At 37.8% G+C, this 27,599-nt stretch overlaps 1 protein-coding gene across 1 annotated transcript in view; it reads right to left on the bottom strand.

Annotated features, from left to right (window-relative positions):
* Window positions 1-27,599, bottom strand: part of LOC127427097 (receptor tyrosine-protein kinase erbB-2-like) — a 118,913-nt gene that overhangs the window by 53,217 nt on the left and 38,097 nt on the right. Inside the window, exons 2-8 of the mRNA XM_051674463.1 lie at window positions 18,829-18,980; window positions 3,738-3,927; window positions 1,388-1,516; window positions 1,212-1,280; window positions 968-1,083; window positions 504-645; window positions 264-392 (exon numbers count right to left, since the gene is read on the bottom strand). Of these exons, the coding sequence (XP_051530423.1) occupies window positions 264-392; window positions 504-645; window positions 968-1,083; window positions 1,212-1,280; window positions 1,388-1,516; window positions 3,738-3,927; window positions 18,829-18,980 (927 nt within the window). The remainder of the gene's footprint in view (window positions 1-263; window positions 393-503; window positions 646-967; window positions 1,084-1,211; window positions 1,281-1,387; window positions 1,517-3,737; window positions 3,928-18,828; window positions 18,981-27,599) is intronic.

Below are 27,599 nucleotides of genomic sequence, written 5' to 3' on the forward strand. Positions count from 1 at the left end.
GACAAAAAACAAAAACAAAAAAACTATTTTGTCAATGAATATTTGGCACTAATTTCATTGACAAGATTAACACCAACTCCGCCATGACCATAGAACTGAGAGAGAAAACTAACAGTAGAAGAAATGTTTGCACCCCTTGCTATATAACTGTGAATGGAACATGTACTTGTGTTTTGTTATGAATTGTGCTCCGACACATTTTAGAACGCAACAATGCATTAAATCAAGCCTAAAATACACACACACAAACAAAACACACAGACCTTCAGGACACTCTCCTTCACACTTTTCACATTTCTGTGTTTCTTGTCCATCTGGTTGAACAGTAATGACTTCCTGGTTAGCTCTGGGACAAACCATGGTACACGCCACCTCCATGGCCAAATAGTTATCTAAGAAGGAGAAAGTATAGCAAAAGAATGAGAGGAAGTAATATAAGCAACATACAGTAAGATATAAAAGAGTTAATTCTGGTAGAATTGCTAATAAAGTGTTTGACATACGTGGACACTGTTTTACACATGAAGCTCCAAAACTGAACTTTTTGTCCTTGTTGGGTTTGGACTGGAAGGTGATTGGGTCATAGATGTTGGGCAGGGGGCAGTTATCTTTACACGCCCCACTGTCATTAAAGTGACGACAGGCCTAGATATTCACAAACAAAACAATATATATATATATATGTAATATATAAAAAAGCTGTAATGTCTCAAAGTTTTCGGTAGCCTTATTCACTGTAGCACTAACTTAGATTTTTAATGGGAATGACAACGAGGCTGTAAGGTATAGACTTCTGTCAAATTGAAAAAAAATAAATAAAAACAGCATTTCAAAAATGTAACTGCATTAAACGTATTTAGTTGGCTGAATGCTTTAATGTGTTAACTGTGACCGCCCTAATTATTTCATATGATTTAGATATTACTGAAATAAATGCAACATTTCTGATGTGTGTCTATCTTTTTACCAGACAGTCAGAGTCTTTCGGCCCTGTGCATCCAGCAGCACACTGCACATGACAACAGTCATTGGGTTTTGGACCCTTACAGCGTAAACAACCAGATGAGCAATGCACAGAGGTCACTATAGAGAGAGAAAGAGGTAAATATAATGGTGTACCATCACATTTACATATTTACAGAATATTATTAAGGATCGGAGACATTTTCCTGACAAACACAAAAAAGGGTCAATATTTCAATGACACTCACGAGTTTGACAGTCTTGATCCGTTTCTCCCCAACATCCACCAGACCTGCATGCTGAAGAACAAAGAGGACCTGAAAAAAAAAATGATAGAAATATTATAGACTAATAACAAGATATCATATCTATGATGTATTGAATGGTTTAATGTGTAATCATAGACCTCTATAAGTAAACTCACAGTTCTTTGGGACTTCTTGCAGGTGCAACGGTTTGCTTTGAACTTTACAGATAGTGTCATCCCACTTAATATTCCGGGGGAAGCACAGTTGAGGATTTCCCCAAATATAAACCCCACCAAGCAGAATTTCTGTTAAAGACAGCAACAGGGGGTCACTCACCAGAGCAGTCTCATGACTAATACGTCACCCTAATGACTTTTGTCCTGCACCATCAAAATATAATTGTCGTGCAGTTCTCACCTCAGTTTGGACAATTCCCTCACAGGCTCAGAAATCTTCCGATTTATAGTACGTTTATACGCAATATGTTTCATCATTACACTTTGTGTAAAATTGTTCTTTAATTCTTTAAATAGTCATTTGTGATTACTAGATAATGACTTAATTTAATGGCCAATGCCCTCACAAGAAACCATTTCTAGCCAATGAAATATTGATAATAAATAGATGATAATGATTAGAAAAAATGTAATCACTATAAAAAATGACCATGACTTCTAAGATATTATTAGTTTTTCATGACATTTCAAGGCCTGGAAATCACACTTCCATGATTTTCCATGACATTTTTCAGGTTTTCCATGACCGTGACAACCCTGGACTAAATACAGCTAATTAAATTAGCATTTCTTTTTGACTTATGAATTTCCATGGCTTTTACAGTAATTTTCCATTACTTGATAAGGCATTAAAAACAACAACAACAAAAAAACAAACACTTTATAGCTCTGGTTTCAAAGAAGGATTATCATTCATTTGTCAAGAACTAACCGTAGTAATTTAAACTATTTTAATCATCACACTTACTAATCACTGCTATTTGCGTATTAGGGTACACACAGAGCAATCTTTATGACTTTTTCCAGGCCTGGAATTTTTACATTTTATATTTCTTGACGTTTCAGGTTTTCTATGACCATAGAAACACTGTTAAAGGGGTCATGACATGAGGAATAAAATTTTCCTTGATCTTTTGACATGTAATAGTTAGGTTTGGGATCGATGCCTTTTTCACGATTTGATAAATCAGAAGATTTTCTTAATGATATATATCAGGATTGTTTTAGATATAAACAGGGCTGCTCGTTGCACAACAGTCTTTGTCTTCTGTCAAACATATTTCTCAACACAACTTTGGTAAAGTTTAAGGGGCAGGGTAAATTTACAATCACAATCGCTGGATGTAAATACTTTGCCTTACACAACAGTATAGCAGTGATCGGCAAGCTTCAAATCATTTGTATTTACACATTTGGAGCTCATTACTGAGATAATTTTTATACTTTTACTAAATAAAATCACATTTGTTGTAATCAATATTTTATTTTAGAAAGAAGAGTAGTTTGCAACAACTCTCGACATTTTCGCTATGGCTAAATACGATACCGGAAGCTTGTTATCGCCCTCGGATTTTACCAGAAATACATAAGCTACATGCCATGCATAGAGTCCATTCAGCGAATGTCATATAGAGGTATTTTTAAAAGATGATTTTGTCCTCTTTATTGTTAGTAAGCATGTTTAATACAACCTGAATTGTCAGTTAAATAATAATGAATAATCATTGCAATAATGCCCGAATAGTCGATAATCATTCTAATCGTTGGATTAGTCAATAATCAAAATAATCATTAGTTGCAGCCCTAGTGGCCACTCTGACTGAAGTTTAACAAAGTTCCTGATTGCATCAATGCAGGATTTTGTGTGTGCGCATCATGTTTCACCGTGCATTGGATTACGTGTATGTGTCACGTTTCAGCATGTGTTGTAATAATGTGTGTTCAGCATGTACTGTCTGTGTGTTTGGATCATTTAAGCATGTATAATATGTGTTTTTGGCCAATATCAGTGAGGATTGCTTGTGAACCAGTCACAGTATGATTCAAGCCTTGCAAAGGAACTGTTATTGAAAGATGGGGCAGTTAAAAACACTTTTGGACCCAACCGCAAATCTTTAAGTAACTAATTCCATTTATGAATACTTCATATGTCATGACTGTTTGATATTTATACTTTATGGTGCTGCTGCTGTGAATAGTTTGATACATTCGAATGCAATGTGTTGGGTGTGCATTATGTGTAAACCCTGAAATTTAGTTTTTTACAAACTAAATTTAAACAAAGAGTATGTCATCACCCCTTTAAATGCATTGGGAGAATATAAAGCTCGGAAGTGCAAGGCTTGGCTAAGGCATCCCCTCACTAGTTTTGCCACTAGCTCACTGAAGATGAAATTATTATGCAGTGTGTAAAGTATACAATGATAGCATTTTTAGACTTAAATCTGAAACAATGCAATGTAGATATGGCAATTTTAATCCTAAAAGACATAAATTCCACATCCTTTACCTGTGAGATTCCTGAGGCGTAGCTCCTTCAGAGCGAGTCCTGCCTGACTGCGCTGATTGTTGTCGTGTACAGCGAGAGCGTAGCTCGAGTTATAGAGTTGACTGCCACGTATGATGCGCAGACTGTCCAAAGGAACTGAATGCACTGAGACGTGAGCTATCAGCACATAACCCTGAACCTCCACTATACCCTAAACATAAAAAAATAAATAAAAAAATAACAAGATACACACACATTTTAATTTTCAGCCTTTTATCAAACTCTAAGTAAAACAAAGAAGAACTTAAGACTCACCAAATATGGTCAATAAAAAAAAAAAAATGGCAAACAATTCTTCACTGCCTTTAGATATGACTACATGAACAATATATCACAGCTTTGTGTTCCATACTACATTTTTATGAAAATGTTTTATTTAATTTTATTATGCAATTTTATTTTTAATTAAGTGTCACTGTTCCAATATAAGTCCTGACATGTAAGATAAGGTTAATAGTTGGCCTTTATAAGGGGCATCGCTATGGATAAAACAAATTATTTTAGTCTAGGTTTTGAGTGGAACTGAAGAGGGAGTTATGTCAATGTAGCAAATGGTATTAAGTTATTAATAAAGTTATTGTTTTTCCTGCATTAAAATTGTTTTCGCCAGCAGCCCAAGAGAAATTTCGGGTCACCGAAGCACATTTAGGGCTCTAGTTTTGTGACTGCACTAGGCGCAGCACTACACGTTAATTCTAGTGGTGTATTGTATGTTAATGAAGTGGCCCAAAGCACAATTTGCTATTTTCCTGAGAGATTTGTAATTGCGCTAAGATTTCTGAGAACACCGTCTATTCTCAGCAAAAAGTCTAAACTCTAAATGCCTTTAAGCTGAAGAACATTGTAGAGAACAAACATTAAACAGAGAAACATATAACAAATATACATTACAAAACAGTTCACATTTGAAGAGCGGCAAAGCACATTTAAAGCATCCCGTTGCATCAAGACTGCAGGTGGGACGAGGTGCGCAAGACGAGAGCAAACAGTCCCAGAGAGGCCAATAGAGAACACATACAACACAAACACTGCAGTCTGGAGCAGCACAGCCGACAATGTTTTCACAGAGTAGGGGATCCCTTAAGACAGGAGGAAACACCAACATCCTCTGTAGTATTTCACAGCTAAAAATCATATCATTGGAATTGTGGCAGACAAAACGGGAGACAGCAAGGACCTAGTTCACAGCAAGGATGTAGTTTTTGTGGGAAAAAACGTAGGACACAAATGGTGCATACATAAACAGCCCACTTACATTCTCAAATTTTTATGAATAGGCTGTCTTCATTTATATGGATGTTGCTTGAAAGGGAAAGGAATATATAATAGGACGCAGATGGTGCAATAACTAGAGAAGAACCTCAGAATTAAACTGCACTTGACCCTGCCCATTAGAGTTTTTCGTATGCAATTTTGCCAACCCACTTGTGCCTAAACTAAGCGCTTTTGCATTCGTTGGGTAAGGATGTTTTTTATAACATCACATTGATATTTTAAAACACTAATTGGTTAGGTTTAGGCTAAAGTTTTAGCTTAGGGATGTATGTTTTAATCATAAAACATCCATCTAAAATTCACCTTAAAGGGATAGTTCATCCAAAAATGAAAATTCACGAGTTCGAATCCAGGGTGTGCTGAGTGACTCCAGTCAGGTCTCCTAAGCAACCAAATTGGCCCGGTTGCTAGGGAGGGTACAGTCACATGGGGTAACCTCCTCATGGTCGCCATTAGTGGTTCTCGCTCTCAATGGAGCACGTGGTAAGTTGTGCATGGATCGTGGAGTATAGCATGAGCCTCCACATACTGCGAGTCTCCACAAGATGTGCTGATTGACTGTCTCAGAAGTGGAGGTAACTGAGACTTGTCCTCCACCATTCGGATTGAGATGAGTAACCGTGCCACCATGAGGACCTAGTAAGCAGTGGGAATTGGGCATGCCAAATTGGGGAGAAAAGGTGATCAAATTATAAAGAATCTGATGGAAGAAAAACTATGGAGTAGGAAACAAACATTTCCACCAGCACAAGTTATTTTTATTTGTACAGCGCAAAAAAAAAAGACATCGTTTCAAAGCAGCTTCACAAGAAAATATGCTATAACAGAAAAAAAGCTGTAATGTCTCAAAGTTTTCGGTAGCCTTATTCACTGTAGCACCATCTTAGATTTTTAATGGGAATGACAACGAGGCTATGAGGGATAGACTTACCAGCTCTTCAATGACATGAACATTATAAAACTGTAAAAAGCGCCTTGATCACATCTGATTTCCCACAACTCATGTTGTTTGGAGTTTTTTGTCTACTGAATGTTCTAAGACAGATATTTTTCAATGTTTTTTTTCGCAGAACGATATAAAAACACTTTAAATCTATCCCTCACAGCCTTGTTGTCATTCCTATTAAAAAACAAAGATGGCCCTGCTGTGAATAAGGTCTATTGTGTGGTTTGATAAAAATGTGATTGTAGATTGTGCCTAAATAAGTTAATTATATTTGTATTTAGACCCCCAGTGAGCAAGCTAAAGGCGACTTTAGCAAGGAACGAAAAAAATAAAAAGAATCCATAAGATCTAGGTTAATGGAGGAAAAAATAACCTTGGGAGAAACAGGTTCACTTTGGGGGCCAGTACCCTTCTGGCTAAACAGCATGAATATAATGCCAATGTAAGTTATTTATGTGTAATACAAGTCATGGTTTAAATAAAAAAACAAATTAAATGTTAGGGTCCTATGTTTAAATGGCAAGATGTACAGTGAAAAAGAGTTATATTTTTGTTTGTTCTCACCCAAAACTGATTAGATAGCTTCAGAAGACATCGATTAAACCACTTGAGTTGTATGAATTTTTATGATGTTTTTGCGATATTTGGATTTAACAGGGTTCAATGGAATGGAGGCGGCGGGAACCGGACGAACCATCAAAATAATGTTTAACGATCAATTAAAACAAAGACAAAACAAACACAAACACATATAGGGCAGCTGCCTGTAGCTCTCTCTCTTCCGAACTGCTGCATATCGTTGCACTTATCCCACTCCTCGGCCGATTAGCCCGATTGGGGGCCGGGCGTGCACAGCCCCGCCCTCCTCCTTGTCACATTGGACCTTCAGAGATCTGGCCACCATTCACTTGCATTGTGAGGACCAACAGAGCTGAGATATTCTTCTAAAAATCTTTGTTTGTTTTCAGCAGAAGAAAACAAAAAGTCATACACATCTGGGATAGCACAAGAGTGAGTAAATGATAAGAGTATTACAATTTTTGGGTGAACTATCCCTTTAACTGCGGAAGTGCACATAAGCTGCTTTTCCACCATCAGGTTGAACAGTTCTCATCGCAAAACCGTTCCGTGCTGATCGGGGCCAGCAGGCGTGGTAAAGGTTTCTTTTTCCACTGTGGTATGTAACAGATCCGTAACTTGACAACGGCGTGAGGGAGGACGATTGCATATTTCAATTTTTAGGACTGCTTTTTTCCCCTGGTTTCACTTTGCTAAAAAACAGCGAAGACACAGACCATGTCACAAAAAAGAAAGTAAAGAGGAAAAGGTTTACCAAATGAGGTTTACTATAATTTGTTGAGGGCTTGTGTATGCCACCGGACACGAACGTGCAGAAAGGCAAAAGTTCCCAGACTAGCTAAAAAGGCTATTTATTGACAAAATATAAGTATTATATGAAAATAGTATATGACAATTTATTGATGTATTTTGAGTTTTAATGAGCTAGTAATCTACTTTCCTGATGAAAAAGGCATGTAGAAAAATAAATGTTGGCTCCAATACTAGTTAAAACATCATAATAAAATCATGAAGATCCACTAAACAAGTTGCCACAAACTAAACCCATTCCACCAGCACGGTTGAGCATGGTTGAGTATGGTTAACTAACGGTGTCGAGAACTCCGGGCCAAAAACAGTTTATAATCGTGCCGTCGTGCTCAACTGGAAATGCTACTGTAAATGTTCCATACCGTGCTCAGAACCATTCAGCCCGTTGGTGGATAATCAGCTATAGATGCATTGTCCTTTGTTATTTTACTGATGAAGGCTTTAGTTGGCAATTCATTTATTGTCTATGTATTCCATTTTAAGAGAGTGTAGTCCATCTTTTGACCAAGACGATCCAAGTAAAAGTCAGTGAAGGGCACCGCAGTCCGGCTGGAAGCTTGTGGCAGTTAATTTCGGTGAAATCCATCCTGAGTTCAAGGTTCAGGCAGTGGACAGTGAAGTATCCCATGTCTTTGAAGTTGGCATCAGTTCATCCTCTGTGATGTCCATCAAAGTAATATGAAGTGACGTCTGTCTGGCTCAGGCTGCAGATAGTCATCATTAGTCACTCAGCGAAACATAGCAGTGGGAGTTGGACATCAGGCAGGACCTAAGCTGGCTCTGGTAACCTCAGAATGCATATACATGTTTATATGTGTATATATCTAAATAGAATAATATTAGCGTAGATAACAATAGAGAAAATATGTCGTAACTAGGGACCAATACACCCTTTTGTCTTCCGATCCTATTCCGATAACTGGAATCTCAATATCGGCTGATACCGATTCCAATCCGATACCAGTGTGGTTTATTTCTTAATCAGTTTAGAAATATATATATATATATATATATATATATATATATTACACACTTCACTCTCTGAAACTAATTGGGGGTACTCTTTTATATGTAAAGAAACATACCTTTAACTACACATTATTTCAATATAAATTGATAAAGTTTTTTCTTAATTGGCTAACTAGTCTACTGGATAATGTGGCAGAAAAATTAACAGTAATTCCAGTGCAAGTCTTCAGTGGATAAGTAGCCAGTTTTCTTTGCACAATTTTTCCAACTTGTATCTGGACTTTAAAGGATTCAGATTTTTTCAGTCCATTTTTCATTCACACAATTATTTTTAGGAACCCAGTCAACTTAAATATTGTTGAAGTTTGTAAACAAATAATAATAATAAATTATTATTATTAATAATAATATTTTATTATTATTATTATTATTATTATTATTATTATTATTATTGTCTTTTAGAATTGTATAATGCAAAAAAAAGTTATATATTCCAGTCGTGCACCTTTAACTTTAAAAACCTCTGGCTTTCATTTTGACAGTCGGAGCACTCCAGGAAGTCGTGTAAGTGTCTACAGTATGTGGGCTAGTTCATAGAAGTTTAATTTGCTTCTTATTCAACATCTGGTGAAATGCTTCTCCGGTGCCATTCTCAATGCATGTTATAAGCAAACCAAACTATTGAGCTTCTACATAAGAGATTTTGTTCATGTAGCTCTCACATATTGCGCACCATTCTGAGGGCCATGAGCACATCAACAGCATGCGTGTGCTATATACAATTGAAGTCAGATGTTTACTCGCACCTTAGCCAAATACATTTAAACTTCACAATTCCTGACATTTAATCGTAGAAAACATTCCCCGTCTTAGGTGAGATAGGATCACTATTTTAAGAATGTGAAATGTCAGAATAATAGTAGAGAGAATTATTTATTTCAGCTTTTATTTCTTTCATCACATTCCCAGTGGGTCAGAAGTTTACATACACTTTGTTAGTATTTGGTAGCATTGCCTTTATATTGTTTAACTTGGGTCAAATGTTTTGTGTAGCCTTCCACCAGCTTCTCACAATAAGTTGCTGGAATTTTGGCTCATTCCTCCAGACAGAACTGGTGTCAGGTTTGTAGGCCTCCTTGCTCGCACACGCTTTTTCAGTTCTGCCCACAAATTTTCTATCGGATTGAGGTCAGGGATTTGTAATGGCAACTCCAATACCTTGACTTTGTTGTCCTTAAGCCATTTTGCCACAACTTTGGAGGTATGCTTGGGGGTCATTGTCCATTTGGAAGACTCAATTGCGACCGAGCTTTAACTTCCTGGCTGATGTCTCGAGGTGTTGCTTCAATTTTTCTTCCTCATGATGCCATCTATTGCCACAACATGATGCCGCCACCCCCATGCTTCACGGTTGGGATGGTGTTCTTTGGCTTGCAAGCCTCACCCTTCCTCCAAACATAACAATGGTCATTATGGTCAAACAGTTCAATTTTTGTTTCATCAGACCAGAGGACATTTCTCCAAAAAGTAAGATCCCCATGTGCACTTGCAAACTGTAGTCTGGCTGAGCAGTATGATGGCGGCATGGTCCCATACTTGCATACTATTGTTTGTACAGATGAATGTGGTACCTTAAGGCATTTGGAAATTGCTCCCAATGATGAACCAGACCATGATGTCAAGCAAAGCGGCACTAAGTTTGAAGGTAGGCCTTAAAATACATCCACAGGTACACCTCCAATTGATTCCAATTAGCCAATTAGCCAATCAGAAGCTAATTGGCTAATTGTCTAAAGGCTTTAAATAATTTTCTGGAATTTTCCAAGCTGCTTAAAGACAGATAACTTAGTGTATGTAAAATTCTGACCCACTGGGGCCTGGGTAGCTCAGTGGTAAAATACGCTGGCTACCACCCCTGGAGTTCGCTAGTTTGAATCCCAGGGCGTGCTGAGTGACTCCAGCCAGGTCTCCTAAGCAACCAAATTGGCCCGGTTGCTAGGGAGGGTAGAGTCACATGGGGTAACCTCCTCGCGGTCGCTATAATGTGGTTTGTTCTCAGTGGGGCGCATGGTGAATTGAGCGCGGATGCCGCGGTGGATGGCGTGAAGCCTCCACACACGCTAAGTCTCCGTGGCAACGCGCTCAAGCCACGTAATAAGATGCGTGGGTTGACTGTCTCAGACGCGGAGGCAACTGGGATTCGTCCTCCGGCACCTGGACTGAGGCGAATCACTATGCAACCACGAGGACTTAGAGCGCATTGGGAATTGGGCATTCCAAATTGGGAGAAAAGGGGGGAAAAATCCAAAAAAAATTCTGACCCACCGTAATTGTGATATAGTCAGTTAAAAGTGAAACAATCTGTCTGTAAACAATTGTTGGATAAATTACTCATGTCATGCACAAAGTAGATGTCCTAAAAGACTTGCCAAAACTATAGTTTGCTAATATGAAATCTGTGGAGTGGTTAATAAATTAGTTTTAATGACTTCAACCTAAGTGTGTCAACAGAGCCGCGCCATACACTCACGCACTGCACATACGCCACATATTATATATTTACTTAAACACAGCCTTTTGCGATTCACAGAGCAATCGCATGTCTTTACGTGGCTTTTATTCAGAGCTTGACAGTAACGAACATGACTAACACATGGTATCGTATTTAGATTGGGCTCGTTGGACCAATACCTGATCCATATAAAAACATCAGTAATGGAGCCGATATCGATCCAGGTATCGGATTGGTGCATCCCCAGTTGTAAATTAGCAATATTTCTGAGGTGGAAGAATGCTGTTCTACAAACAATGGCAATGCAATTTTCAAAGGACAGGTTGCTATAAACTTTAACATCCAAATTCTTCGCTGTAGAAGATGACGTAGCAGTACATCCATCAAGAGTCAAATTATATTTTAGCAGCTTATTTTTAAGAGGTTTTTGTTCCAATAATTAGTACCTCTGTTTTGTCGGAATTGAGTAGAAGGAAATTTCTAGCCATCCAATCTTTGGTATCATTGATACCCTCTGCAAACTTGAGAACTGTAAAATTTAATTGGGTTTCGAAGAAATATAAAAGTTGGGTATCATCAGCATAACAGTGAAATTCATAAAATCATTGCTACAGTGCTGCGATCAAATATCCGATTCAGTCGAACCTTTGTTTCTTGTCAATTTAGCCACTGTAATGAATAAAAACTTAGGATTGTTGTGGTTGTTTTCTATGAAATTGCCCAATTTTGCAGACCTGGCAGCCTTTAGAGCCTGTTTGTAGTTAGAGACACTATCCTTCCATGCACCAAGAAATACCTCTAATTTTGTACTCTTCCACTTGAGTTCTATTTTCTGAGCTGCTCTCTTGAGAACATGAGTGTGATCATTGTACCATGGTGTGGGGCTTTTCTATTTAACTTACTTTAATCGAAGGGGTGTGACACTATCTATATTTTCTGTGACTATATCAAGTTCTTCTGAACTTTTTGGCTTACGGTGTATTTTAGACAAATCTACAAGATTATTAGCGAAGTTATCTTTAGTGGTAGAAAGAATAGTTCTACCTGATAGATAGCACTGTGTAGATTGAGTGACCTTAGCTAATCACAGCATACAAGAGACAAGGTGATGATCTGAGATGTCATAGCTCTGTGGCAGAATTGCTATATAACCAAATCAACAAAGATCGTATGATTATGGCGATGAGCTGGTCCTGTCACATTTTGTGACAGAGCTCAGAATATTGAGAAATGCTAATCCCAGTGTATCATTTTCATTATCTATGTGAATGTTGAAATCACCAACAATTAAATTTCTATCCACTACTAAATCTGACAGAAATTCATCAAATTCTCTAAGGAAATCAGAATATGGCCTGGGTGGTCTATATACTGTAGCAAGAGCAAAAGACGACATATAATTTATTTATACCTGACGATGTCACATTAAGCCTTATCACTTCAAAAGAATTAAACTTATATCCTGACTTCTGAGTAACACCAAATACATCACTAAATTGTAGCAACACCTCCTACTCAACTATTCAGGCAAGGCTCATGTTTATCACAATAACCTCGGGGAGTAGACTCATTTAAACTAATATATTTATCCAGTTTAAGCCAGGTTTCAGTCAAACAGAGCGAATCCAAACTATGATCTGTAATAATTTAATTTACAATTAGTGCTTTGGATGAAAGAGATCTAATGTTTAGTATCTCTGCCTTTATATGATGTTTATCTTATTATTATTTTTATTTTTTTCAAGTTTGACATCAATCAAATTTTTTTCTAAATGACTTAAGGGTTTTGTGTTTGGCAGTTCAGGGAACAAACACAGTCTCTATATGTTATCTAGGGGATACAGTCTCTATGTGTTGTAGTTTATGTGACCTGTGTGACGTCTCAAGGCAGCTAGCAGATGGATGGTTAAGCCAGTCTGTCTGCTTCCTGACCTGGGCCATAGTTAGTCAAATACTATCACTAAGTATATGAGCCAAATTACTAGAGAGGAAGGGCACCTTTCCTGGAGGAATAGAGTCCGTCTCTCTTAAGCAGTTCAGGTCTACCCCAAAAACTCGTCCAATTGTCTATAAATCCTGTGCTATTCTCCAGTCACCACTCAGACATCCAGCCATTCAGTGACACTAATCTACTGTAAACCTCGTCAACATGACGAGCAGGGAGGGGGCCAGAGAATGTTACAACGTCTGACATCGTTTTTGCAAATTCACACACCTCTTTAACATTATCTTTTGTGATCTCCGACCGGTGAAGCCGTACATTGTTATTCGTTAGTGTCAACTAGAATAACAATCTTAGAAAATCTATGTTTAGCATTAACCAGCACTTATAAATTTAATCTGATGTCAGGCACTTTGCTCCTAAGAGGCAATTAATAAAGGTGGCTGGAGTCTCTATTTTCACGTTCCTTAAAATAGAATCACTTATTACCAGGGCGCTTCCAACAGGATTCTCAGTGAATCACCCTGCTGCAGGGGCTCCAATGCCAGAACCTAAGTGAGTGTGTTGCTCGCTGTACTACCCGCACCTGAGACGATATCTACCAGCTACTCTTCCTCACTGACCTCCACTACCGGTTGGATGCGTGTCTCCAACTTTATCTTCTCTGAAAGCCAAAATAATTCCTTATATTTATCACATGTGAATACCTCACTGCAAACGGACATGGTTGGGGAGTAACTAAATACATGTAACGGGATTACGTATTTAAAATCAAAGTAACTGTATTCCACTACAGTTACAATTTAAATAATTTGTAATTAGAATACAGTTACATTCAAAAAGTATTTTGATTTCTGAAGAGATTACTTTGCATTTTATTGTCATTTGTTTCATTTAATATTTAGTCCTTTCAGATGGAAAACATTTATACATGTAAATGATGCGATCCAAAGTGCATTTGAACAGCGGTGAAACACTTTCTTATGATGTGTTACATTCATACGAGCACACAGAGAAGTAAGTTTGAAGTAAGTCTGGAGCAGAAGAAATAGAAATAAACCTTGTGTAAATTGTCAGCTTTACGCTAAGCTAAAATTCTATTTCTAGCCATTTTACATGCACATGTCAAGAAAATTCACGTTGGATCATAATTTCTTTTTTCTAGTAAGACCTTTGATATTAGGGCAAAAATTGTATTCTTGATAATAATTTTTGTATTGTTTTCATGTAAAAATATCTAAAAATCCATAAAACAAGATCAATTTGATTGATCTTGTTTTAGAAACAACACTGCATAAGATATTAGGTTCTTCAGAGAATGTATTTTTAACATGTGTATTTTGTCTTACTGTACTGGCATAGTTTTTATAGTCAAAACAAGTAAAAAAAAAAATCTACCAGTGCTGAAATAGTAACGTTAATGACCTTGAGTAATCTAACGGAATACTTTACAAATTACATTTTACCGCATGTATTCTGTAATCTGTAGTGGAATACATTTCAAAAGTAACCCTCCCAACCCTGCAAACAGATGAAGCTACAGTAAACAAGTGGCATGCAATGCAAGTAGCGATAACGTGTGCTGATGCCATGAATGAATGAATGTTTCACTTATATAGTGCTTTTCTGACTCTACACTCAAAGCTCTTTACATGGTGACCAGGGGACTCTCCTCAACCACCACCAGTGTGCAGCATCCACCTGGATGATATGATGGCAGCCATAGTGCACCAGTACACTCACCACACACTAGCTGTTGGTGGAGAGGAGAGAGGAGACTGATCCAGCTAATTTATGAATGGGGATTATGAGGAGGCCATGATTGATAAGGGGCAATGGGGGGGAATTTGGACAGTGCACTGGGGTTACTCCTGATCACACATGTTCTCAAGAGAGCAGCTCGAAAAATGGAGCGTAAGTGGAAAAATACAAAATTAGAGATTTTTTACAGTGCATGGAAGGGTAGTGTCTCTAACTACAGACAGGCTCTAAAAACGGCCAGGTCTGCATATTTGAGAAAACTCGCAGAAAATAACCAGAACAATCCTAAGTGTTTATTCAGTATTGTGGCTAAATTAGTTAGGAATAAACTTAGATTGAACCAGATATTCCATTGCAGCATAGTAGTAATGACAATGAATTTCTTTACTGATAAAATCGAAATCATCAGAAACAAAACTGGAATTACGCAACCGTATCATCTAGCAACTTTAATCCTTCGCTGTTACAGGTCAGGAAGAGTCAACATAAATGTTTAAAACTTCAAGATCAACAACATGTATGTTAGACCCAATACTGACTAAACTCATAAGAGGTGTTTCCTGTAATCTCAGAACCTCTTCTTAATATTATTAACTCCTCATTATCTTTAGGGCATGTCTGAAGAAACTTTAAACTGGCAGTTATCAAACCGCTTATCAAGAAACCACAGCTTGATCCAAAAGAATTGGCTAATTATAGACCAATTTCAATCTCCTATTTATGACGAAAATACTAGAAAATGTAGTGTCCTCCCAACTATATTCATTTTTACAGAGAAATTGTATATATGAAGAATTTCAGCCAGGATTTAGGCCCCATCATAGTACAGAGGCTGCACTTTCAGAGTTATGAATTACTTGCTCTTATCATCTGATCGCGGCTGCATTTCTCTTCTAGTGCTCTAAGATCTTAGTGCTGCCTTCGACACCATAGATCACGACATTTTCTTGGACAGGCTTGAGAATTATGTTGGCATTTGTGGACAGGCATTAGCTTGGTTTAGGTCCTACCTCTCTGACCGCTACCACTTTGTCTGTGTAAATGAGGAACTGTCAGATCAAATTCAAGTTAAGTATGGAGTGCCACAGGGATAAATTTTAGGGCCTCTGCTATTCTCCCTATATATGCTCCCCCTGGGAGACATTACCAGGAACCATGGAATTAGTTTTCACTGTTATGCCGACGATACCCAAATTTATATTTCTTCGAAAAACTGACAAATTTTCACAATTCTCCAAATTAACAGTGAATAAATGATATCAAAGAGTGGATGGCTAGAAATGTCCTCCTATTCAATGCCAATAAAACAGAAGTACTAAATACTGGAACAAAAACCTAAAAAAAAAAAACATGACGCTAAAATAAAATCTGACTCTTGATGGATGTACTGTAAAATCAACTTCTAAAGCAAAAAATGTAGGTGTTATATTTGATAGCAATCTAAATTTTGAAAAACAAATTTCCAATATTGTAGAACTGCATTCTACCACCTCAGAAATATTGCTAAGTTACGACACATGCTATCTGTTTCTGACAATGATCCAGTATGTTCCTGTCTCTGGTGGGGCATGTGATGTGCTGTTTGTATTTGGGCAGTTCACATGTGAGATTTGCTTTGTTAAAATCCCCAAGAATAATAATAACTGAGTCCGGGTATTGGTGTTCTGTGTCTGTGATTTGATCAGTCAGCTGTTGCAGCGCTGTGTTCACACACGTGTTTGGCGCGATATACACACCAGAATAAATGAGGAAAACTCCCGCGGTGAGTAGAAAGGCTTACAGTTAATAAAGAGCGCTTCCAAATTAGGACAGCACATCCTCTTTAACGTTGTTACATCTGTACACCAACTTTCATTGATGTAAAATCATGTTCCACCGCCTCTCCGTTAACTCCGCGATGCGATCCGCTCTGAACAGCTGAAAGCCTGGCAGATGTAACGCACTGTCCGGAATGGCTTCACTCAGCCAGGTTTCTGTGAAGCACAAGGCAGCAGAGTTTGAGAAGTCCTTGTTTGTATGGGTGAGGAGATGTAGTTCATCCATTTTGTTAGGAAGAGAGCGGAGATTTGCTAGATGAATGCTCGGCAGCGTTGTTCGAAAGCCGCGCCGACGGAGCCTGACCAGCGCGCCTGCTCATCACCCTCGCCTGCGTCTCATAGCACGTTTAAACAACACAGCCACCCCTCCGACTAAAATGTCTAGCAAAATCCAAATATTCAAAAACCGGGAAAAGGTTGTCTGGTATATGTTGCCGAATGTTCAGCAGTTTGCCGCTGGTAAAACTGACTGGAAAAATATTACTAAACACAGGACAAACAAACAAAAACAACAATGGGGTGGAGTGGAGAGGATACTCCTGATGTTTTGGCCTCAGCCCATAATGTTGTCAAATCCTAGATACCCCTGGCCTACATTGTTACTGCACAGTATCTAGATGAATAGCTGTTACTGTTACTATACAGTATTGTGTATTTTTAACACAGCTGGAACCCTGTAATGACATCCATAATTAGACGTACAAAATGTAGGTGTTATATTTGATAGCAATCTGTCCTTTGAAAATAACATTTCCAATGTTTGTCAAACAGCATTCTTCCACCTCAGAAATATTGCTAAATTATGACACATGCTCTCGGTTTCAGATGCCGAAAAACATATTCATTTGTTTGTGACCTCAAGACTAGATTATTGTAATGTATTACTCGAAGGATGTCCTGCAGGTTTAATAAATAAACTTGCAGCTAGTGTGCTGACTAGAATCAAGAAATATGACCACATCAGCCCCATTGTATCGTCATTACATTGGCTACCTGTTAACTTTTGTTAATAATTTTTAAATAACTTACAAAGCTTTGAATGGTTTAGCTCCACAGTATTTAAGAGACATTCTATCATGCTGTTATCCATCACATTCACTACGATTGCAAAATTACGGCCTGTTTATAATACCTAGAATATATAAATCCACAAAAGGAGTTATATTCTTTTCCTATTTGGCTTCTAAATTATGGAATAGCCTTCCGAGCGGTGTTCCGGAGTCAGTCACACTCTCTCTTAGTTTAAGTCTAGATTAAAGACTTATCTTTTCAGCCAGACATAGACCTAATTTATCCCTCAACTCATAGTTATGCTGCATTAGTTAGGTCTGCCGAAACCGGAAACACTTATCTTATTCTTTAACCCTGCTTTACAGTTAATGGCATCTACGCTAATATTATTCTATTTGTTTCCCTGTCTTGACCACGGGATATATTTCCCGAGGTTACCAGAGCCTGTTAGATCCAGCCCTGGTCCTGCCTGATGTCTGACACCCACTGCTACGTGTCACTGAGTGATGACAACTAACTGCAGCCTGTGCCAGTCAGACTTCACTTCAGTCTACTACAATGGACTCCACAGAGGATGATTTGATGCCAACTCCAAGACATGGGAACTTATATACTAGTTTTTTTTGGGTTTTTTTTTCATAAATACTAAATTATCAGTGAATTTTACCATGAGAACATGGTTTATCAAATTGTGGTCATCTTTAAAAATCCTTCTACTTCTATCACACTGTCAACTAATATCAGTTTATTAATATTAATAATACATAATTGTATTAAAAGACTAGGTCACTTAAAATTGAACATTCTGTCATCATTTCCTCACCCTTTCGCAACATGTATACCTTTCTTTCTTCTGTGGACCACAAAAGGAATTATTTTAGCAGATTGTTTAAGCTGCTTTTATCCATACACTGAAAGCAGGTGAACACAGCTGTCAAACAAGATTTTCAGTCTGTTCCTCACACAAAGCTATCATATGGCTTCAGAAGTCTTAGAATACAGTGCATAAATCGTAATAACTACTTTTATGTCCTTTTTTTGTCCTAGTGCTTGGCAGTTTTTGGTCACCATCCAGTTTCGCTGTATGGAAAGGAGCAGTGTGAACATTCTTCAACTTCTCCTTTTGTGTTCCACGGAAGACAGACAGTCATATGGGTTTGAAATAACATAAGAGTGAGTAAATGATGACAATTTTCATTTGGTTGAACTATTTCTTTAATAAAGCTAAATGAGTTTGACACAAAAGGGTATGAGGACTTTCTGCCAAAACAGGCAGTTTCTCTTAAACCCATTTTTTTATTAATAAGAGAAGGTATTGTCAAAGTTTTCAAGAACAAATTCAAGAAATGAACACCATAGAAACATTAAAAATGTCTATAAGATATGGCACTACATTGACACACATGAGCACATGAGTGAAAGGCACTTACCTGCAGGAATGAGAGGTCTGGTGAGCCCTGCAGGTGAGTGATCTCCAGGTTACCATGAACCACCTGACAGTCCGTATACAGAAGCCGGAGCATCTCATAATGATTCTCCAGACTGGAGGGTAAAGCCAGCTTCATATCTGTCCCGAGACATACTGAAGGACAAAACACAAACACACATCAACATGGCTATATAAAATTATATGGACTAATTTCTCTATGACAGATTATGCTTTTTTCGAAATTGCACCTGACACAAACTACTTTCAAACTGCTTTTATATGGAGCTAGAATAATGACTGAAGTATTTGAATCAGAATTTTGTTAGTGACATCTAGATGTGACAATACTCGTATTATAAAATTACAGGTTCAAATATTCAGATTAAGAAGAAACTTGGAACTCAAAAATCTCTTAAATTCAGATCTCAGAATTTTAGATTCAGAATTCAGAACTAGGCCAAAGTTTAAACGTCCATGTCCACAGAGTAAAGTAGAGGTTAGTATAACAATTATATATTATAAAATAAATTATAGTATAATAAAAAAATAATAGTAAAACTTAGCATTTTGGCCAATCACAGAGCTACCAGAATTCTCTGGCGTGGTCCAATTGGCTCAGTAATTACTCAATACAGTCCTACTGTACACTACATCCGATCACGCCAGAGAATTCTGTGATTGGCTAAAATGCCACATTTGACTATTCTGATAACCTCTACTTTTCCTAGGCTGTGGAACACAATAGCTTGACCTTTGGCCTTTTCTACCATCTAAATTTCTAAGATGTGAATTTAAGAGATTTGTATTTAGAGTTTGAATTTCTTCTTAATCTGATCATTTGAACCTGTCATTTTACAATCTGAATATTTACAGGAAATTCCACCTCTATAAAATTCAAAACAAAAAATCTGCTGTTTAAAAATACAAATAACATTTGCCACAAAAAATTTGTTAATTGTCACATCTAGAGTTCAAATTAACAAGTCAGATTCAAATATTTTAGTTTTTATAAATATTGAAATAATCCTTTAATATATGAGTAATTAGGCAAACATGATGATAATGATAACGTTTGTTTAGGTTCAAACGAAATCTATGCAGTTTTTTTCAATTTTCTCCATTGATTGTTGGTAAAATGCTGAAAAGCATTAGGACGATGCGTAAAATTTTGAAATTGACAGCAGTTTCTATCTGTGGAATTCTGTAGTCTAAATTTCCATGTAGGTCTCGATATGCTTCCACAGAAACTTTATAAAAACATGTTTAGTAGTCTAAGATCAGCCTCTACTGAACTCTCCTCCAAACATCAAAATAAAAAAATATATTATACACACACACACACACACACACACACACACACACACACACACATATTATATTATATATAATTGTTTTTTTTTTTGTTTTTTTTAATGCCATCATAAAAATTTTACTCTTAGTACTAATATCTTCATCTTTATCTGTCTTGTGGTGCAGCACTCCTACAAGAAAACAGTATTTGCTTTATTTTATTAAACATTATTCGAAATTAGGTTCCTGAATGTCCCCAAAGGGAGGTTTTGTCAGATTTAGTTTACTTTTCAGGACAACTTTGTGCAAGGTTATACATTTCTTCATTTGTTTCATGTATCATCTAAGAGTGCAGTCCTGTTCTCTTGTCTGAGCCTTATCAAACACTCTTCTTTGCAGGATATTGTAAAGATGCTTTTGGCACTCACTCACTCGCAGCATCTGTTTCATAATAAAGTGTCTGTATGTGCAGAGCGCTGTACTGACACTTGTGCATGCGTGTAGATATGTGGTATCATGTCACCCTCATTCACAGATCAGTTCTAGTAAGGTTGTGTGTCGCTGCAGATTCACTGCAGTGTAAACGGCAGGGTAATATTACATATAGTGTGATCAAATACACTTTACTGTTAAAACTGCATTATTAAAAATTCTATAAAACACTGCACGTAGTCTATTAGTTGATTGCTTGATAGTGTTGAAAAATAACTGTCACTGCAGGAAATGTTCTGGTCATGGCGAAAAATTCTAAATTAATACTTTAAACTCAAAATGAAATGCAATTTGTTACCCATTTTACTTCCATAATCTGACATATTTTAGATTGAAACGGGATATTCAATTTGAAAAATAAATGTTGGGTGGTACTTGATTTTATCCATATGGAGGATCGTGAAAAGTCACCACTTCATGCCCTAACCAGACCTCATGCGAGAGGTTTCCAGTGATAAGCATAAGTATCCAGCGATAAGCTGTGCAATGTGACAACAATCTCAGCCAATCAGAGGAAATTTCAGGGGAAATTAAATTCACTAAGAATGGTAGTGCCATTTACTTGTAACATTGTTTGAGATTCAGTAAAGTATTTATGCAAACGAGGTAACAGTGCAAACATGCCACAATTCCTGAACTTTTCTCTTTTTATATAAAATTTTATTTTATATCTGCTTTCCATGAGCCATAAGAGTTTTAATTGTACCTATTTTACCTAGGTGCCTAATTATGCTTCCATAGAAGGCAGCTGCCTAAGTGCCTATGTGGTTTTGGAACAGACCGTTAGTGTCTGACTAAACTGGATTGCGGGTTATAAAAGACAGGTTTTTGTGCTGAAATACAGAAGTGGTGCAACTGTTTTGTGAATTTGGACTTCACAGATTTCAATGTTGTTTTGGCTGTCTACCCAACATGGCACCTAAGAAACAGAAACCCGGCAAATGACAAAATGTCCTTTTTTCGCAGTTGGTTTGGACAAAAACTTTGAGAATGAAAAACATTTTGATGAAAGATTACATTACCATGCACCAATGGATCATGCACAATAAGACCAGCAGTGCTGGGTAGATTACTTTTGTAATCAATATTGGATTGCCATTCAGATTACATGAATAAATCTTAATCAAGTCATAAACATATTTCCAGTATGTTTTATTTGTTATACTTTCTGATGTTCAGCAAAATACACCAGAAACATACATTTCGCCCCTTAATCACAGGCATACTCAATGTCAGCAGTTCATCAGTTACCAGTGTGCCGAACACCTCAGAAAGAGGCGATCCTCAGTTCAGTCTACTGTTGAATCGAGAACTGTTACAAGCGACTCACTATACTGTTGACTCGAGAACAGTTGCGAATGGAGCGTTCAGTCCAATTTGTGAACTAGTATGAGCAGTTCATGGAGAATTGGCTAATTACAAACTGATTTTTAACCTACCATTTATGTCGAAAACACTAGAAAAGGTAGTGTCCTCCCAACTAAGTTAATTTCTACAGAGAAATGGTATATATGAAGAATTTCAGTCAGGATTTAGGCTCCATCACAGTACAAGACTGCACTTATCAGAGTTACAAATGACTTGCTCTTATCATCTGATCACGGCTGCATTTCTCTTCTATTGCTTTTAGATCTTAGTACTGCCTTCGAAACGATAGATCACGATATTCTATTGAATAGGCTGGAGAATTATGTTGGCATTAGTGGACTTGCATTAGCATGGTTTAGGTCCTATTTATCAGACCGCTACCACATTGTATGTGTAAATGAGGAATTGTCAAATCAAAAGAATGGAGTGCCACAGGGATCTGTTTTAGGGCCTCTTCTTTTCTCCTTATATATGCTTCCCCTGGGAGATATTGTCAGGAATCATGGAATAAGTTTCCACTGTTATGCTGATGATACCCAACTTTATATTTCTTCTAAACCCAATGAATTCACAATTCTCCAAATCAGCAGAGTGTATCAATGAAATCAAAGATTGGATGGCCAGAAATTTCCTTCTACTCAATTCCGACAAAACAGAGGTATTAATTATTGGACCAAAAACCTCAAAAATGAGCAGCTAAAATATAATTTGACTCTCAATAGATGTACTGTTACATTGTCTTCTACAGCGAAGAACATAGGTGCTATATTCGATACCAGTCTGTCCTTTGAAAATCTAATTTCCAATGTTTGTAGAACAGCATTCTTCCACCTCAGAAATATTGCTAAGTTACAACACATGCTCTCTGTTGCTGATGCCGAAAAACAAATTCATGCGTTCATCACCTCAAGACTAGATTATTGTAATGCATTACTGGGAGGATGTCTAGCAAGTTCAATAAATAAACTTCAATTGGTTCAACATGCAGCTGCCAGAGTGCTGACTAGAACCAAGAAATACAGGTGCATCTCAATAAATTAGAATGTCGTGGAAAAGTTCATTTATTTCAGTAATTCAACTCAAATTGTGAAACTCGTGTATTAAATAAATTCAATGCACACAGACTGAAGTAGTTTAAGTCTTTGGTTCTTTTAATTGTGATGATTTTGGCTCACATTTAACAAAAACCCACCAATTCACTCTCTCAAAAAATTAGAATATGGTGACATGCCAATCAGCTAATCAACTCAAAACACCAGCAAAGGTTTCCTGAGCCTTCAAAATGGTCTCTCAGTTTGGTTCACAAGGCTACACAATCATGGGGAAGACTGCTGATCTGACAGTTGTCCAGAAGACAATCATTGACACCCTTCACAAGGAGGGTAAGCCACAAACATTCATTGCCAAAGAAGCTGGCTGTTCACAGAGTGCTGTATCCAAGCATGTTAACAGAAAATTGAGTGGAAGGAAAAAGTGTGGAAGAAAAAGATGCACAACCAACCGAGAGAACCGCAGCCTTATGACTGTCAAGCAAAATCGATTCAAGAATTTGGGTGAACTTCACAAGGAATGGACTGAGGCTGGGGTCAAGGCATCAAAGAGCCACCACACACAGACATGTCAAGGAATTTGGCTACAGTTGTCGTATTCCTCTTGTTAAGCCACTCCTGAACCACAGACAACGTCAGAGGCGACCTACCTGGGCTAAGGAGAAGAAGAACTGGACTGTTGCCCTGTGTTCCAAAGTCCTCTTTTCAGATGAGAGCAAGTTTTGTATTTCATTTGGAAACCAAGGTCCTAGAGTCTGGAGGAAGGGTGGAGAAGCTCATAGCCCAAGTTGCTTGAAGTCCAGTGTTAAGTTTCCACAGTCTGTGATGATTTGGGGTGCAATGTTATCTGCTGGTGTTGGTCCATTGTGTTTTTTGAAAACCAAAGTCACTGCACCCGTTTACCAAGAAATTTTGGAGCACTTCATGCTTCCTTCTGCTGACCAGCTTTTTAAAGATGCTGATTTCATTTTCCAGCAGGATTTGGCACCTGCCCACACTGCCAAAAGCACCAAAAGTTGGTTAAATGACCATGGTGTTGGTGTGCTTGACTGGCCAGCAAACTCACCAGACCTGAACCCCATAGAGAATCTATGGGGTATTGTCAAGAGGAAAATGAGAAACAAGAGACCAAAAAATGCAGATGAGCTGAAGGCCACTGTCAAAGAAACCTGGGCTTCCATACCACCTCAGCAGTGCCACAAACTGATCACCTCCATGCCATGCCGAATTGAGGCAGTAATTAAAGCAAAAGGAGCCCCTACCAAGTATTGAGTACACATACAGTAAATGAACATACTTTCCAGAAGGCCAACAATTCACTAAAAATGTTTTTTTTATTGGTCTTATGATGTATTCTAATTTTTTGAGATAGTGAATTGGTGGGTTTTTGTTAAATGTGAGCCAAAATCATCACAATTAAAAGAACCAAAGACTTAAACTACTTCAGTCTGTGTGCATTGAATTTATTTAATACACGAGTTTCACAATTTGAGTTGAATTACTGAAATAAATGAACTTTTCCACGATATTCTAATTTATTGAGATGCACCTGTATGATCATATTAGCCCAATTTTATCGTCGTTACATTGGCTACCTGTTAAATTTCGTATTAATTTTAAAATTCTGTCAACTACATACAAAGCTTTGAATGGTCTAGCTCCACAGTACTTAAGTGACCTTCTGACATGCTATATTCCATCACGTTCATTACGATCACAAAATTATGGCTTGTTAATAGTTCCTAGAATATCAAAATCCACAATAGGAGGTAGATCCTTTTCCTATTTGTCTCTTAAACTATGGAATAGTCTCCCTAACACTGTTCGAGATGCAGACACACTCAATCAGTTTAAGTCTAGACTAAAGACTCATCTATTTAGCCAGGCATACACCTAATTTATCCTTCAACTCACAATTAGGCTGCTTTAGTTAGGTCTGCTGGAACCAGAAACCAGAAACTCTGACCACGATCTGTATCTCTGCAATAAATTGAATGGCATCTATGCTAATATTATTCTATTTGTATCCCTGTCTCAACCTCGGGACTCCTATTCTGAGGACACCAGAACCGGCTGGATCCAGCTCCATTCCTGCTTCGTGTTGGACTCCATTGCTACGAGTCTCTGAGTGATGATGACTAAATGCAGCCGGTGCCAGCCAAACATCACTTCAGTCCATTACGATGGACTTCAGAGGATGAATTGATGCCAACTCAAACCATAAGACATGGGATACATCATATGCCATTGCCTGAACCTTGGATTTAGGATAGACCACGCCGAAATGACTGGCCGATTGACCTGCAATGCACCTCACTGATCTCAGCCTGCATCACCTCGGTCTAATGATGGACTACACTCTTATAATGGAATACATAGACGATAAATTAATTGCCAACAAAATCCTTCATCAGCCAACTAACAAATGACAATGCATCCATGTGAACTTCTGCAGTTAATCCAGTATGAACTTCAAAGACATTGGTCATTAATCTTACAGTTCTTACAAAATCTTTGTTTAAACACTTACCCTTAACACTTACTTAGTTTAATTATTTTAAACCATGACTTGCACTGTACATAATTAAGCAATATTGGCATTATATTCATGATGTTTGCCAGAGGGGAACTAGCCCCACAGTGAGCTTGGTTTCTCCCAAGGTTATTTTTCTCCATTAACCAACATCTTATGGAGTTTTGTGTTCCTTGCCACAGTCGCCTTCGGCTTGCTCACTGAGATTCCAAATACAATTATTATTTAATTTCTTATTTTTAAACACAATTCACAATCATATTTTATCAAACTACACAATAATCACTAAGACTTTATAGATATTCCGGTTTCATTTTCTGTTAATGCATGATTTCTGTAAAGCTGCTTTGAAATGATGTGTGTTGTGAAATGCGCTATACAAATAATAATGACTTGACTTCATTGCAAAGAAGGGTTAGGAAAAGCAGATATCAACAGTTCTAGGATAATATAACTCCAGGTTATTGGCTCATTTTGAGTAGGAGTGTCATGCACGTTCAAGAGACAGGTTAAGATTCAGTCGATTTGGTGAACTGGTTCAAAAGAATGATTCGTTCACGAACTGGACATCACTATAGCTTTGGACCTTTTGTTTCCATCACACCTTGACTGTAGAGCTCTTCGGCTGGTCAGATGGTAGCTTACAGTTCCTCTTAATTCACACCACTCCACATGAAGTAGTGCTTTCGACAACTTTATGATCAATGCCACACTTTTTAGTGATGAGCACTGTCTAATTAGTCCCTTTGTCATTTCTTCTCTCTCCTCCAATCGCGTTCCTTTTTCCACATACACAAAAGAACAACTTTCTTCTTTACACCAGCTCGGCACACAACTCGGCTTCACCCACACCTGTCACATCTCGTGTCACTTCTTGTGTCTTCGTAGCTCTGCTTGTCGACACTGCTATGCCTTTTGCACTGCGTCATATTCACTGCCCCCGACACCGACTAGCAGGACATTTTATTTGCACTCTATCTCCTGTGGTAATTAGGTGGTGGTGGATCCTTAAAAAGCACAGAGAGGGTTTCACTCCGCCACACTTATATCTAAAAATGTGAAGGTATTTGCATAGTTTCCCCCGTGATGCTGCAAGTGCTCTAGGCCCTCCATCAATTACTGACTCAAGTATATTTATTAGTTTAGCATGGATTTCTTAAGAGAAATTTTCTAGGATTATGGACAGGTGCCCGGGCGCAATAAACAAACGTGGTCTTACTCTGGCAATTTCAGCATTACAAACATCTTCCATGACATGTATTTGTGCATTTTGATGCGTTTGATGGAAAAAAGCCTTCCAAAGACATAGCGACACATGGCTAAATTACATACAGATTGATAATTCAAATAATGAGGAGTTGGTTAGATACAAAACATGCAAGCACACCTCTAAATGCTTTTTTAGATTTTATGCAAAATCGTTATTCAGTGGACAGGATATTACATTTTGGAAAGCAGAGTTTACATAGCAAAGTAATGATTTTTTTACCTGTGTCTCCTTAAAAGTGAAATAATTTTTGTAAATCCACGGCCAAATGTTGAATATGACCGCTCCATCTTCAGTGTAAGTATGGCCACATGGCTAGTGGTTAGCATCAGGTCTGTGTACACTATTCCACAACCCCTACCCACCTTCCGAAAACACTCGAAGACTTACACCCCGTCTACACCAGAAGCGATCGGCACGTCGCTTCAAAAGCAACAGAAACCATTATAACCAATTATGTTGTCTACTCTGGAAAAGTCCGTTGTGGGAAGTCGTGTCACGCTGACAGTAAACAGGTGTCACGTTCCATTTTGTGCTGCATGCACTGGCACTACTATGGCCAACAACACAAATAAACGGTTTAGAAATGTTCATGTCAACGCGTTCAGTGTAGCCAGCCACAAGCCGTTGCGAATCAACAGACGCGCCCAGTGTAGACAGAGTGTTACTTAACGAATCAGTGGTAGGCTGATTTAGAATTCAACATTTAAAATATTACAAAAAGAAGAATTAGAGGGATAAATTACGAACAACTTACTGCCATTACCTGGTTA

The sequence above is a fragment of the Myxocyprinus asiaticus genome, chromosome 36, assembly GCF_019703515.2.
Source record: "Myxocyprinus asiaticus isolate MX2 ecotype Aquarium Trade chromosome 36, UBuf_Myxa_2, whole genome shotgun sequence".
Lineage (NCBI taxonomy): Eukaryota > Metazoa > Chordata > Actinopteri > Cypriniformes > Catostomidae > Myxocyprinus > Myxocyprinus asiaticus.